Genomic DNA, 13096 nt, shown 5'->3' with positions numbered 1-13096 from the left:
AGTACCTAGGTTAGGTTAATCAGAGGTGTGGAAGAGCCACCCTAAATCTAGGCAGCACCATCCTACAGGCAGAGGTCCTGAGAGGCAGGAAAAGGAGAAAGTGACCTTAGCACCAGCATCATGACTCATTGCTTCCGGGCTGCTGATCCAGTTCCCCACGGGCCTCGTGCTTCCTCCAGCCACAGAGGCCTTCCCAGGAATGACTGTGCCTTTGAACTGTGAGTCCAAAGGAACCCTTCCCTCCTTAAGTTGTGCTTGTGGGGATGTTGTATCACTGCTACAGGGACAGAGACAGATGCAGCTACAATCGTTTTTCATCACGGAATTAACACCAGTCCGAAATTTAGGGCTTCATGTTGGCAAGAGGCTCCAAGGCCACCGCTGGTCATCTTGACTGAAATTTGAATGGCTACAGCAACAGCTCTGAGCACATCAAAAGTCTGAAACATCCTTCTAACCCTGATGCAGCGATGCCACATGGGGGGATGACGAATTATGGAAAGATGTGAAATAAAGGGACTTCAGGTCACATGGGGCAGCGTGTGGGGGTCAGAGGTCAGCCTCAGCTGCTCTTCTTTAGATACCATCTACCTCCGTCTCAATAACCTGGAACTCACCAAGCAACCTAGGCTAGCTGGCCAGCCAACTCAAGGAATTTACCTGCCTCTATTTCTCCAGTGCTGGGTTTACAAGCCTATGCCACTACATTTGGCTTGTTGTTGTTGTTGTTTAATTGATTAGGCTACCACCTGTGAGCTGAGTATTACATCCCCCACCCCCATTCTGCTTCCCAATGTAGATGCCTCAAGCTCCTTCTGCCAGGCCTTTTCTGAAATGATAAACTGTACCTTCAAACTGCAAACCAGAATAACTAAGACACTGGAATTGAACTCTGGTCCTCATGCCTTCAAGGTGACAGCACTACTCAGATAATGATACATGCTGGTGACACCGTCAGGTGACACAGAAGGCCTTCCACCCTTCACAGAAAGGGAGACATAAACTAAGCCAGAAACAGAGCGTCAAACACAAGTTTTACCTGTCTTGTAGAATCTAAAATGTCATCTCAAAGTAGCAATTATTAGTGACCAGTGACAGGTGGGGAACTAGAGCAAGATTGGGTAAGTGGTACTAATACACACACACACACACACACACACACACACACACACACACCCTGAGCTGGATACCTCCAAAAGTAAAAGATTGGTAAAGAGTTAGAAATGCTAATTAACCCCACCAGTACACAGCCTATGTAAGCACTGAAATATTGTGCCAAACCCTGTAAATATATACAACAATTAATGTTAATTAAGAGGAATCATTTTTAAAAAGAAGAAATATTTAGGTTGGTTCCGGTTGCACAGAACCAAGCATCCAAGCGACGCTTGGAACGCTTGTCTGCCCCTATTTGGAAAGTGCCCAGCCAGGCCACTGGGTCTCACTTGGGACTTTTCCCGTGCTCACACGGGGATGGGGGTGGAGGGAGGGGAGGAGGGCTGTCTAACGCCAAGCTTTCTGATAGTGGCAGATGGAAACAGAAACACCGCGAACTATGAGCTTTGAGCAGAAAGTTAGAGCGCAGAAGAAAACGTTCGGAAGTGGGCGGGTGTGTGTTTAAAAAAAAAAAATGGGTGGGAACCTCATGGCCAAGTTGTAGAAAAAAAAGTTGAAGTGTGCCTATCTTGGGGCGGAGCCCCTCCCTTCTGCTTGCCGCGCGGAGTGGGAGTCCCGGCTACAACCGAGAGGCAGGGTCCAGGAGCTGGGGACTCCCGCCGCCGCAGTGCGCCCACCGCGTGTCACTGCCGCCGCGTGGCGATGAGCAGCCCCGAGAGCACGCCGCCTCCCGCGCACCACGGTGAGTAGCTGGACTGCCCCGGATCCCCGCCTGACCCGGGACGCACCGAGCCCGCGGGGTCCGAGTCTGGGAGCCGCAGGCCGGGCCCCCTGGCATGGTGGCTGGCCCCCAGCCCAAAGAGGCCACCAGGCCCGCGGTGGCGCACTGTTTCTTTGTGTGGGGTTTGGGAAGGGTCCGGGACCCGAGGGAGTGAGAAGCCGAGTCTTTAGCAACCAGGCACCCACCACACACTCCACCCCAAATGAACTCCTCACCCCCACCCCAAGGCAAGTCGCTGCGGTCCGGTCAAGTTCGCACCAGAGAACCCGGGCCAACTCGGGAAAACTCCAAAAATCTCCAACAGTTCTTCCTAGCCCACTGGCCCTGGGACAGGCACAGAACTTTGCGATATCCGCTCTCCTTGACTCTTTGGGATTACGAAACAACAAACAAAAACGGCCGTGTTTTTAAAGGCTTTAACTTCTGGGTGAGAAGAGCAGTGAGAGTCTCCGGATGTCGGAAACACTGATGGGCCTCTCCTCGCCTGCCCTCCTGCCTCTGCTTTGGTCTGCTTTGGGGCTCTTGCAATCTAAAGTGTTGTTTTTAAAAGAACACAACTGTTTATCTGCTTTACCCCTTACCTCAGAGAGGAATTACATGGCGTTCTCTAAGACAATAATAAGACAATAAGGGATAGCAGAGGCCTTTTAAATTTTATTTATTTATTTATTTATTTATTTATTTATATTTTTGAGGCAGGGTTTTATGTAATCCAGGCTAGTTTGTAAATTGGACCAGGCCATGTAGTCAAAGATGTCTTTAAACTTCTGATCCTCCTGCCTTCACCTCTCAAGTATTGTGATCACAGGCATGTGGCAACACACAGCATTTATGCCATACTAAAGAGGGAACTTTGTTTTCCGTGCCTGCTAAGCAAGCATGCTACCAACTGAACTACACCCCTGGTCTTCCGCCACTCTTTAAGTCCTATAAATGCTGGCGATGGAGGCCCCTCAGGGCCCCTGTCTTGTGTGTTTGGATAGGTACCTTATATTGGTGGTGTGTGGTCTGTGACCGTGTGCCCATCCCCGTCACCAGTATATGCTATCCTGCATGTTGCCTGTAATGGAACTGTGATGTCTCAGCTCCAGTTTCGGCATCCACAAAGTGAGAAAGCCTCATAGAGCATTTCTCACTGGGTTGTAAGAATGAGATGCATGCAAATGCTTGAGAGTCGAGGCTGCCTAGTACCCAGGTTCACACGCGTTTATTTCAGTCTGTGGCTGACTCGGGTTCTCGTTTGTGGTTGCAGGAGCACCTGTGTTCAATTTCAGACCTTGCTTAACCAACAACTGCAAACGCCTCTCTTCCAGGTCTGATGGGGTTACAGCCTTTGCTCAGAGTGTCCTCCAGATTACTGTCCCCATTGGATCTGTGGCAGGGTCCCTGCTATGAGAGCCCTATTTCTTGCTGCTAACTCAGACAGGATGTGTCTGCATCCTGTCTCCATGATGAAGCTGTAGCTACTCAGTGCCTGAGGTCGGAGCAGAGAGAACTGACTTCCCTGTGTCGGGTCTGCCTAGATCCGCAAGGTTTAAGCTTCTTCTAGACCTGGTTGTCACCATTACCAGCAAGTTATTCATGGGCGGTCTGGTGCCTTGCCCTTGGATGAAAGGGGTCACTGCTTAGCATAGAGATGCCAGGTTTGGCAGCTTTATATAGAATTTGCTGTCGCTGGCAGAGGCAGAGAGGCTGGCCAGAGGTGCCAAATGAAATTATATCTCTCAACCCTTGTGCAATCCCTCTAGAGGCTGGGGACATTGGGAGTCTCATGGGGCTGGCACAGTAAGCAGCTGGACCTTTCCCAGGGTACCCTCAGTTGGGCAAGTATTTTAGAGACTTGCAAAACACTCTGGGAAGCAGAGGGCTGTGGAGTAAGAGGCAGTGTGTGTGTGTGTGTGTGTGTGTGTGTGTGTGTGTGTGTGTGTGTAGTGAAAGTAGGTAACTGTTTCCACAGTGAGTGGGGAGAGGTTAAGAAAACCAAATGGATTTATCTCTGGGTGACAGGAGCCATCTTTGTATGTGGAATTTTACCTATATGTGATTGTAAGAGCTCAGGATAAAGTGTCCTATTCCGGGATTTAATCTATGAGACAGATATTTTGTGTGTTTAAAATATTCTTAAATTCTCAGAAACTGTCCTCCAGAAGATCATGCCAGTTGTGTGTGTGTGTGTGCACGTGTGCATGTGTACATGTTTGTTCGTGTTCATGAGTGTTGAGTGTGCACCTATCTGTGCTGCCAAGCATGCAGGCCTGTGTGCAACCTCAGATGTCATTTCTCAGGTCCTTTCCACCTTATGTTTTGACAGGGCCTCTTGCTGTGCTGGAACTCACTGTGTAGGCTAGGCTGACATGCCCGTGAGTTCTACCTACCTATCTCTGCTTCCCCAGCCCTGGGGTTACAAATATGTACCACTACACCCAGCGTTTTCCCATGGGTCATGGTGATCAAACTTGGGTTCTCTCTTGTGTAGTTTATGGACTGAACTCCAGACTACCTCTCCAGTTTCTAATGTTCGTGACCATTGAGGAGGACAGCAAATCAACCCCAGACTTGCTCACTCTCACCATCTCAGCTGAATTGATGGGTAGGAAATGTGGTCACTTTGGAGTATGCCTCTCTAATTACAGGAGACTCTAAGCATGTTTTATGACTGATAAGACATGCCATGACTTTGATGGGGAGTGCCAGCCAGAGCCTAGTCCATCCATTCGTCTATCTGTCCTTATGTGGTATCAGACCTGGGCGTTCACCGGCCTTGCGGGGAATCCCATATATCTCAGGGCCTCAGCTCTCTCTCCCGTTGGTGGGTTTAACAATCAGCTTCACAGTAGCAGCCTGGGGGACAGAAGTCACCTGGAGCCATGCCTGGCAGTGCTGGTTTAGGAGAAAGCAAAACTGACTTGCAGACGTGGGTCCCCTCACTTACTCTCCCAGCAGCAGGTGGCAAGGCTGTTATTTCTTGCCTTTGACAGTGTAACAGTATTATTAGTGCTTTTAGGCCAAGCCCTGGTGTGGACCTTGCCTGGATCACACCAGCATGCTTGGTATTTGACAAAGGGAACAACAGAAGATTAGGGAGGCCTGCCTGGTTCAGGCTTCCAACTTGCTAAGTACTAAGCCAGGCTGGTGATGGAGGCTGTCAGACACAGGCAGCCGAGGTCCACCTGAGTGGGTGTCAGCTGCCTCTTGGCAGCGAGCGTGTGTAAGGCAAGGGGTTCTGCTCACTGCAAGAGCTGTACCTGGTTCACCAACCCAGAGCCATGTGTGACAGCCACCAGGCAAGCCATAGCTCCTCAGCCGGGCCTCTGTTCCTGCCATGATCCGTGACCACCTGCTAATACTGTCTCTATTCCTGTGGTCAGACCTGCTCCACTGTAGCTGCAGCCTTCCTTGATGGCCCTCATGCGTTTGCCCATGCTGCCTGCCTTTCCACCTTCACCCCTTCGACCTGTATCCAGCTCCTAGATGTCCAACTACCCTCCCATGAACTCATCTGCATGTCTATCAAAGGCTTGTTTATGTAGCCCAAGTCATAAAAAAAAAACCAGCCTTGGAAGTCATCCACTAAACAAACCTACAACGAGGCTACTTTGCAGTCCCACTGGGTCCTGCATCTGCCCCCTCTCAAGAATCTGACCTCCTGAGTTACTCTGTGCCCACACCCTCCCCCAGCCTCCTGTCTCCTGCTTAGGGCCTGGCACAATGAATTGTTAAGTGAGCCATTCAGAAACAGGTGGTGATTATATAGGCCATGTTAACACTCAAAGGTGGCACCATTCCACGGGCAAATGCCAGATATGTCCTTGAGAAGTCACCCCTATAGCTCCCAGGCCAAAACTTGATGTATGCTAAAAGGCCAGTAAATGAGACATTGAAGCAAGTAGAGAGGACCCCCAAACACACGGCCCGCTAAGAGCACAAGTAGAGAGGACCCCCAAACACACGGCCCGCTAAGAGCACAAGTAGAGAGGACCCCCAAACACACGGCCCGCTAAGAGCACAAGTAGAGAGGACCCCCAAACACACGGCCCGCTAAGAGCACAAGTAGAGAGGACCCCCAAACACACGGCACGCTAAGAGCACAACTGAATGGCATTCTGGTCTCCTCCTCCCCTACCACCTCTCAGCTTGGCCTGATGCTTCCTTTAGATCCTTATATCATCTGACCTTCTGGGGGAGTGCTGGCCACTGCCCTCAGGTTTATAAATTTTAATTTTTATACATTCTTCTAAAACAATGTTTTTTGTACAACCCTCTGGCCCATGTAGTAACAGACAATGGCCTCTTTCCCGCCTGCTGGCTAGAGCCCAACCCAAGGCTCTGGATTCCATCTGGAGGTAGGTGGAGATTGGACAAGGCCTTGCGCCAGCTGCTAGAGAGCCCTGTGCACAGCTGCTTCCCTGCCTCAGGAAGCCCCCAGCTTGGGAAAGGACTTGCTGTCCCTTTGACCTTTAACCCTGAGGTCCTTGCTCTTTCTTTCTCTTGCCTTGATACCCCACACCCTCACCTTTATTACCTCTCATTCATCTCGTTCTCCGTCCCTCTCCTCCTCTCTTCCCCTTCACTCCCTCCATGTGTGTATACACATGCAGTACATAGGTGTGCATACCGTGGTGTGTATGTAGAGGTCAGAGTGTGTACACGTGCAGTACACATGCATGCATACCGTGGTGTGTATGTAGAGATTAAAGTGTGTACACATGCAGTACATATGCATGCATACCGTGGTGCGTATGTAAAGATCAGAGTGTGTAAACATGCAGTATATATTCATGAATACCATGGTGCGTATGTAGGGTATTGGTCTTCACTTTCCACATTTTTTGAGACAGGATCTTTCTTGTTCACCAGCTCCTAAGAGTTGGCCCAAGAGTTTCCAGGAATGCCCCTGTCTCCGCCTCCATTTCCCTGTAGCCTCAGTGATTTGTAGACGCCTACATAACAGCTTCTGATGTTTAGGGCTTTTGCATAGATTCTGGGGATGCTTGACACGTTGGGGCCATCTTCCTAGCCCCTCACTGACACTGTTTGCTGAGACTTTTGTGCAGTCCAATCTCTGCTCATCTCCCTCTGCATTAAATCACACAATCCTTCTCTGACTCCTTTCCAGGGCCAAGAGAAGGGACTTCTGTTTCAGTTCTCCTGTGGTGCCCTTGGCCAGCAGCACTGCCCGGGTATCCCCTTCCACCCTGGCACACGCTCATGTAGCTGGCCACCTCTCTCTGCTTTGCCTGGTGGTGCTGATAGGCACCCTTCACAGAGAGCCATCACCTAACTTTCCGTGTTTCTCCTTCATGTGTGGTACATGTTCCTGAGGGCCCACTCTTGCAGCTGACCTGAAAGCCTGGCTCCGTGGAACTCTAGCCTGGAGAACCATCACGTGTCAGCAGTAGCTAACGGGCACTAGAGTCTGCCACGTGGGAAGATAGGATGGCTACCCATACCAGACCTAGTAGAGCAGCCGTGCCTGTCTGTCCTTTGTCCTGGGCCCCGAGTCTGCGGCTTCAATGTCCACTGAGCAGCAAGTTCATTTGCCAGGGATCCTCTCTCGGTAGAGATGCTTGTGATGCTTCGCTGGGCTAGAGGCTTCAGATTTCAATTCCTCTTCAGCAGCTGAGGCTGCATGAGTGTGAGAGGTTGGAAGTTCATATAGGTATAAGTGTGTTGTGTATGTGTGTGGAGGCCAAAAAAAAAAAAAAAAGGAGCAAGCTCAAGTGTCGTTCCTTGGGTGCCATCTGCCTTGTCCACCCCTACTTTGAGAGCTTTGAGATTTATTTATTTATTAATTTAGTGTGTGTGCATGCGCGTGTGCATGTGTATGTGCGAGCACGTGTGCCTGCACGCACACATGCGTGTGGAGACCATTTGGGGGAACCAGTTCTCTCCTTTCACTATGTGAGTCCCGAGAGGGTCCAGGTTCAAATGCCTTTACTCAATAGGTTGTCTAGTTGGCCTCCACCTTGTTTTTTTGACACAAGACTTCTCATTGACCTAGAGCCAATGAGTCCAGGCTCTCTGACTAGGAAGCCCTGGGAATCCTCCTAACTCTGCCTCCCGAGAGCTGGAACCACGAGTACCTGTACCTGCCATCACGTCCTGTTTTTCTCTTCTCTACATGGGTTGAGACTGTCAAACTGAGATCCTCACGTGTGAGGCAAGCTCCTTGCCTGCTGGGTCATCTCTGAAGCCCTCCTCAGTCATTTTAAAACATTCTGTGTAGCCCGAATAGATTTCATCAGTGTGCTAGTGATGAAGAAGTTGGCCGTGGGATTTGGAATCTGGACCTGGTGTGAACCAGCAATGAACTTAGGCAAGTTGCTGGCCTCTTTATGTAATCCTGGCAGTGCCATAAGGACCTGAAGGTCGAGAGCAATGTACTTACTTCTTCCTCTACTCTGGCTGTTTCCTTCGTGTATATCAAGGGATCCACATTGTCGTATTGCACTGAGTCCCAACATTTTATAGCTAATCTTGATCTTTGTAAGAGGTGATGATGATCTCTTTATACAGGGTATATTCTGAGTACCAAGTATCTCCTGACAAATAAAACGGCCCCTAAGATTGGTGATAAACCATCAGTTAAAATGCTTGTCCTGAAAACACGAGACATAAGTTTGATTCCCCAGAATTCATGCCAAAAAAAGAAAGAGAGAGAGAGAGAGAGAGAGAAAGAGAGAGAGAGAAAAGAAGAGAAAAAAGAAAGAAGGGAGGAAGGAAGAAAGAAAAGTAACACATGGTGGCTGAAATTGGGGAGCTGGAACCAGGCATACCTCTCCAGGGACTCACTGGACACCTAGCCTAGCCTCCTGGATAGTTGATCAGTGGGAAACCCTGTCTCAAAAGACACCCTCGGACAATACTTAAGGCTAATTGGTGACTGCCACATGGACGTGTGCAAGTGTGTTCCTGTACACAGTCACACACAAACAGTTTCCCACAGAATGCCAGAGCAAGTTCATGATCGCTCTGAATGAGAGCCTGCTCGCTCCCCACACCCCACGCCATCCTTGCTTCCCAGCTGTCTTCTGTATGACAGTTTACTGACATCGTGCCTCCAAGGAAAGAGCAAAGACTGTCAGGTTCTGCAGAACTTCCCCCTTGTGTCCCCCTCCTCCCGCGGCATGGCACAGTGCTCCCTCTGAACCAAGAAAGCAGCCTCCTTCCCGCCAGTGTCCCGCTCCTCCTGCAGCATGGCACAGTGCTCCCTCTGAGCCAGGAGAGCAGCCTTCCTCCCAACCCAGTGTTCCCCTCCTCCCGCGGCATGGCACAGTGCTCCCTCTGAGCCAGGAGAGCAGCCTTCCCCCAGTGTCCCCCTCCTCCCCGGGCATGGCACAGAGAGCAGCCTCCCAGCATGCCCCTTCGTGTTTTTGTCAGTCAGCTCTGTGAGGAGGAACCGTCATTCCTCTGGAGGCTGTCATGAATCCTATGCAGCACCCTGCCCCTCAGTGGCCCCCGAATAGACTGTGAGCAACTGTTGGCTCTGCCTCTTAACCTGCCATCTAATATTTAGGGTGTCTGCTAGCCTATGCACAGTAAAGGTTCCTCCCTGCTCCAGACCTCGAGAACCTCTGCCCTTGAGTGTCTTCTCAAGTAGCATTTCTCTGTTCCTCTGTGTTACCCTCTGAGCAGTCCACAGCTGTGGCTCAGACTTTGGCTTCCCTCTCTCCAGAGGCAGGCCTCTTCCTCTCCCTCCCTCCTCCCCTTCCCCCCTCCTCTTCTTCCTTCTCCTCCCTTTCTTCCTCCTCCTCCTTTTGGGAATGGCCACTCTGCCTCTCTGTGAAGAATACATCTTCCTCTTTCCTTTCCTCCTCCTCTTCTTCTTCCTGAGAAATGACACCTCCTCTACCCCTCCCAATCCTCCCCTTTCCTCTTTTCCCTCCTCCTTTTCCCCTCCTCCCTCCCTTTCCCTCCTCCCCTTTCCTCCTGTTCCTCTCCCGCCCCTCCTCTTGTCCACACACCAGGTCTCTGAGGGCTCCTGTGAGGAAAGCCAGGCCCTTGCTTTATTGGCTCCTGCCCTGGGGCTGGGATGTCCTCTGAGAGGCTCTCCTTCCATTTCTGCAGAACCTCTCATTTTAGGAAAATTAGTGTCAGCTATGTCTGTCCTTGTTTTCCCCGTCAGTTTCTCTTTTAGTGTTCGCCTTTCGTCCACTCTGTTCCTCTCTTGACCCCTCCTCCTCCTCTAACCGTAACCGGTTCCATGACTCAAAGCAGAGAGGAGACAGCGCCTGTGTGCAGCCTGAGTTATATCTCATGTCACCCTGAGCAGCGTGTGTGCAGCCTGAGTTATCTCGTCACCCCGAGCAGCCTCGGGGGAGGTATTTTTATCTCCCTTTGCGTGCGTGCGATGGCACTGAAACCAGCGGCAGGCAGCCCTGCCTGTCCCCTCCTTCTCTTTTCCTGTCTCCTCACCCACCACAGCGAGAGTGTGTAGGAGGGCTTCAGCCAGCTCCCCCGCCCCTAGAACCCGGAATTCAAATTCACAGTACTGCCTGAGGATCACAAAAACCAGAAAGACAGAGTGCAGTTATCTTTACAGCTAGAAAATATAATCTTTAATATTCGTCAGAAAGAGAATATCTCTAAGATCAAAGAATTGGGGCCCAATAGTAGGCACCCTGTGACCCAAAAGCTGGGCTGCCATACCACACTTAACTATCTGTCTGTTTGCCTGCCTGCCTGCCTGCCTGTATTCCTACTTCTGTACCTCTGTTTATCTCATTCTCTTTTGGCTTCTTTTGTAAAGATTTTACTTGTTAGTGTTGACTGGAGAGGGAACATGTTACAGCACACATGTGGAGGTCAGGGAACACCGTGTGGAGGTCAGGGGACACCTTGTGGAGGTCGGGCGGGGGACACCATGTGGAGGTCAGGGGACAGTGTGTGGAGGTCAGGGACACCGTGTGGAGGACGGGGCAGGGGCACCGTGTGGAGGTCAGGGGACAGTGTGTGGCAGTCAGGGGACAACTCTGAAGAGTCAGCTCTGTCCAGTCATGCACTGAGGCACGGGCTCTCTTATTTCTGCTCTTTGTCTTCCAGACTAGCAGGTCCAGAAGCCTCCGGGGCAGCTGCCACTCTGCCTCCTGTTTCACTGAAAGAGTGCTGAGATTACAGATGTGAGCCGCCACATCTGTCATTTTGTAGATTCCAGTGATCTAAACTTTCCTCACCAGGGTAGGGCTACAAGTGCTTTTACCCACGAAGCCATCTTGCCGGTCCCTCCACTGCTTTCTTTTTCTTTCTTTCTTTCTTTCTTTCTTTCTTTCTTTCTTTCTTTCTTTCTTTCTTTCTTTCTCTCTTTCTTTTTTGTTTTTGTTTTTCTTTTTGTTTATTTTTATTGATTCTTATTGAGCTCTGAACTTTTCTCTGCTCCCCTGCCTCTCCCCTCCCACCTTCAACCCTCCCCGAAGGTCTCCCTCCATGCTCCCAATTTAATCAGGAGAGCTTGTTTTTTTCTACTTTCTACTTCCCATGTAGATTAGATCTATGTATGTCTCTCTTAGGGTCCTTGTTGTTGTCTAAATTCTCTGGGATTGTGATTTTTAGGCTGGTTTTTTTTTGCTTTATGTTTAAAAACCACCTATGAGTGAGGACATGTAATAATTGTCTTTCTGTGTCTGGGTTACCTCACTCAAAATAATGTTTTCTAGTTCCATCCATTTTCCTGCAAAATTCAAGATGCCCTTATTTTTTTATTGGGTTATCTTTTTTTTTTTTTTTTTTTTTTTTTTTTTGAGACAGGGTTTCCCTGTAGTTTCTAGAGCCTGTCCTGGAACTAGCTTTTGTAGACCAGGCTGGCCTCGAACTCAGAGATCCACCTGCCTCTGCCTCCCGAGTGCTGGGATTAAAGGCATGCGCCACCACCGCCCTCATTCAAAGTTTGAGATTTGTGGTTCATCATTCCAGAAGCAATGGTGTTCGCTGAAGAACTGTAGGTTAGTGGATGGAAGATGTTGTAAGAGGGTTCTCTACAGGGAAGACAGTGGCATGAGGAGATGAACAGAAAGGGCTAGCCGGGAATCCTGAGGGACAGTCTAGGGCAGTGATTCCCAATCTTCCTAATTCTGGGGCTTTTAATACAGTTCCTCATGTTGTGGTGACCTCCAACCATAAAATCATTTAATTGCTACCTTAAAACTGTAATTTTGCTACTGTTATGAACCATAATGTAAATATCTTCTATGCAGGATATCTAATGTGTGACCCCCAAAGGGATTGTGATCCCCGAGCAGAGACCCACTGGTCTGGGGTTGCACAGATCACTTGCCTTTGGTGTGTCATCTAGGGTGCTAGTTTCTTTTCCTGGAACTGTGATTATATCTGACAAGAAGTCATTTAAGGGAGGAAGGTCTTACAGAGCTCACAGTTCAAGGTGAATTAGTCCCTCACGGTTGGGAAGGCATGGAGGCAGGAATAGACTAATCACGCTGTTACTATAGTCAGGAAGCAGAACACAAACAGGAAGTGGGGCGGGTGTAAACCTCAAGGCAGTCCCTCTATGGGATTTAGCCTATAAACCTTAGGCAGTCTTTTCCAAACCTAAAACAGTGCCGCCAACGAGGGACCAAGAGTTTTCAAACACACAAGCCTTTGGGGGACATTCACATTTTAATCACCACAGTGAGAGCCAGGCAAAGCCCAAGGCCAGGACCTTAGCCCGTGCACACGGCACATGGCAAGGGCCCACGCCATCCAGCTCAAAGATCCACATGCAGTCCTTCGTTCAACCACAATGCCATCTGAGTAGAACTTAAGTCCAGGTTATCATGGTGGCAGCTGGGGTTCCCAAACACCATATGTCCCCCGTGTATCGTCAAACACTCCAACCTTGATGTCAGATGTGTCTCTGCTTCCTCGGAGCTTCTTTGCTCAGCCACCATGCTGGGACCTTCTGCTTGGCTTCAGTAAGACCCAAGATCGTTCCCACATCCCCAGAAGGAAAGGCCTTTATTTCTTCATCTTTTCTTTTCTTTTCTTTTCTTTTCTCTTCTCTTCTCTTCTTTGGGTGAGTTGTGATGTACGTGTGTTTATAGACTCATGTATGGACATGAGTGTGTACTCATGTGCATGGGGAAGCCGCTGGTCAATGTTATCAGTTCTCCTCAATCCTTTCCACTTTATTTTTCAAGATAGCGGCTCTCATTGAACTTAGATTTGATGTGGCTATACTAGCTTGCCACAATCCCTGGAGAGCTC

At 49.7% G+C, this 13096-nt stretch overlaps 1 protein-coding gene across 1 annotated transcript in view; it reads left to right on the top strand.

The window, feature by feature from the left end:
- The first annotated feature begins 1684 nt into the window (after positions 1–1684).
- Gypc (glycophorin C (Gerbich blood group)) overlaps positions 1685–13096 on the top strand; it is a 38362-nt gene continuing 26950 nt past the window's right edge. Inside the window, exon 1 of the mRNA XM_038330883.1 lies at positions 1685–1858. Coding sequence (XP_038186811.1) covers positions 1819–1858 — 40 coding nt within the window. The 5' untranslated portion in view covers positions 1685–1818. The remainder of the gene's footprint in view (positions 1859–13096) is intronic.

Source organism: Arvicola amphibius, chromosome 5 (genome assembly GCF_903992535.2).
Source record: "Arvicola amphibius chromosome 5, mArvAmp1.2, whole genome shotgun sequence".
Taxonomy (NCBI): Eukaryota; Metazoa; Chordata; class Mammalia; order Rodentia; family Cricetidae; genus Arvicola; species Arvicola amphibius.
Note: the sequence above shows the minus strand (reverse complement) of the source record. Positions and strands in the feature narration are given on the sequence as shown.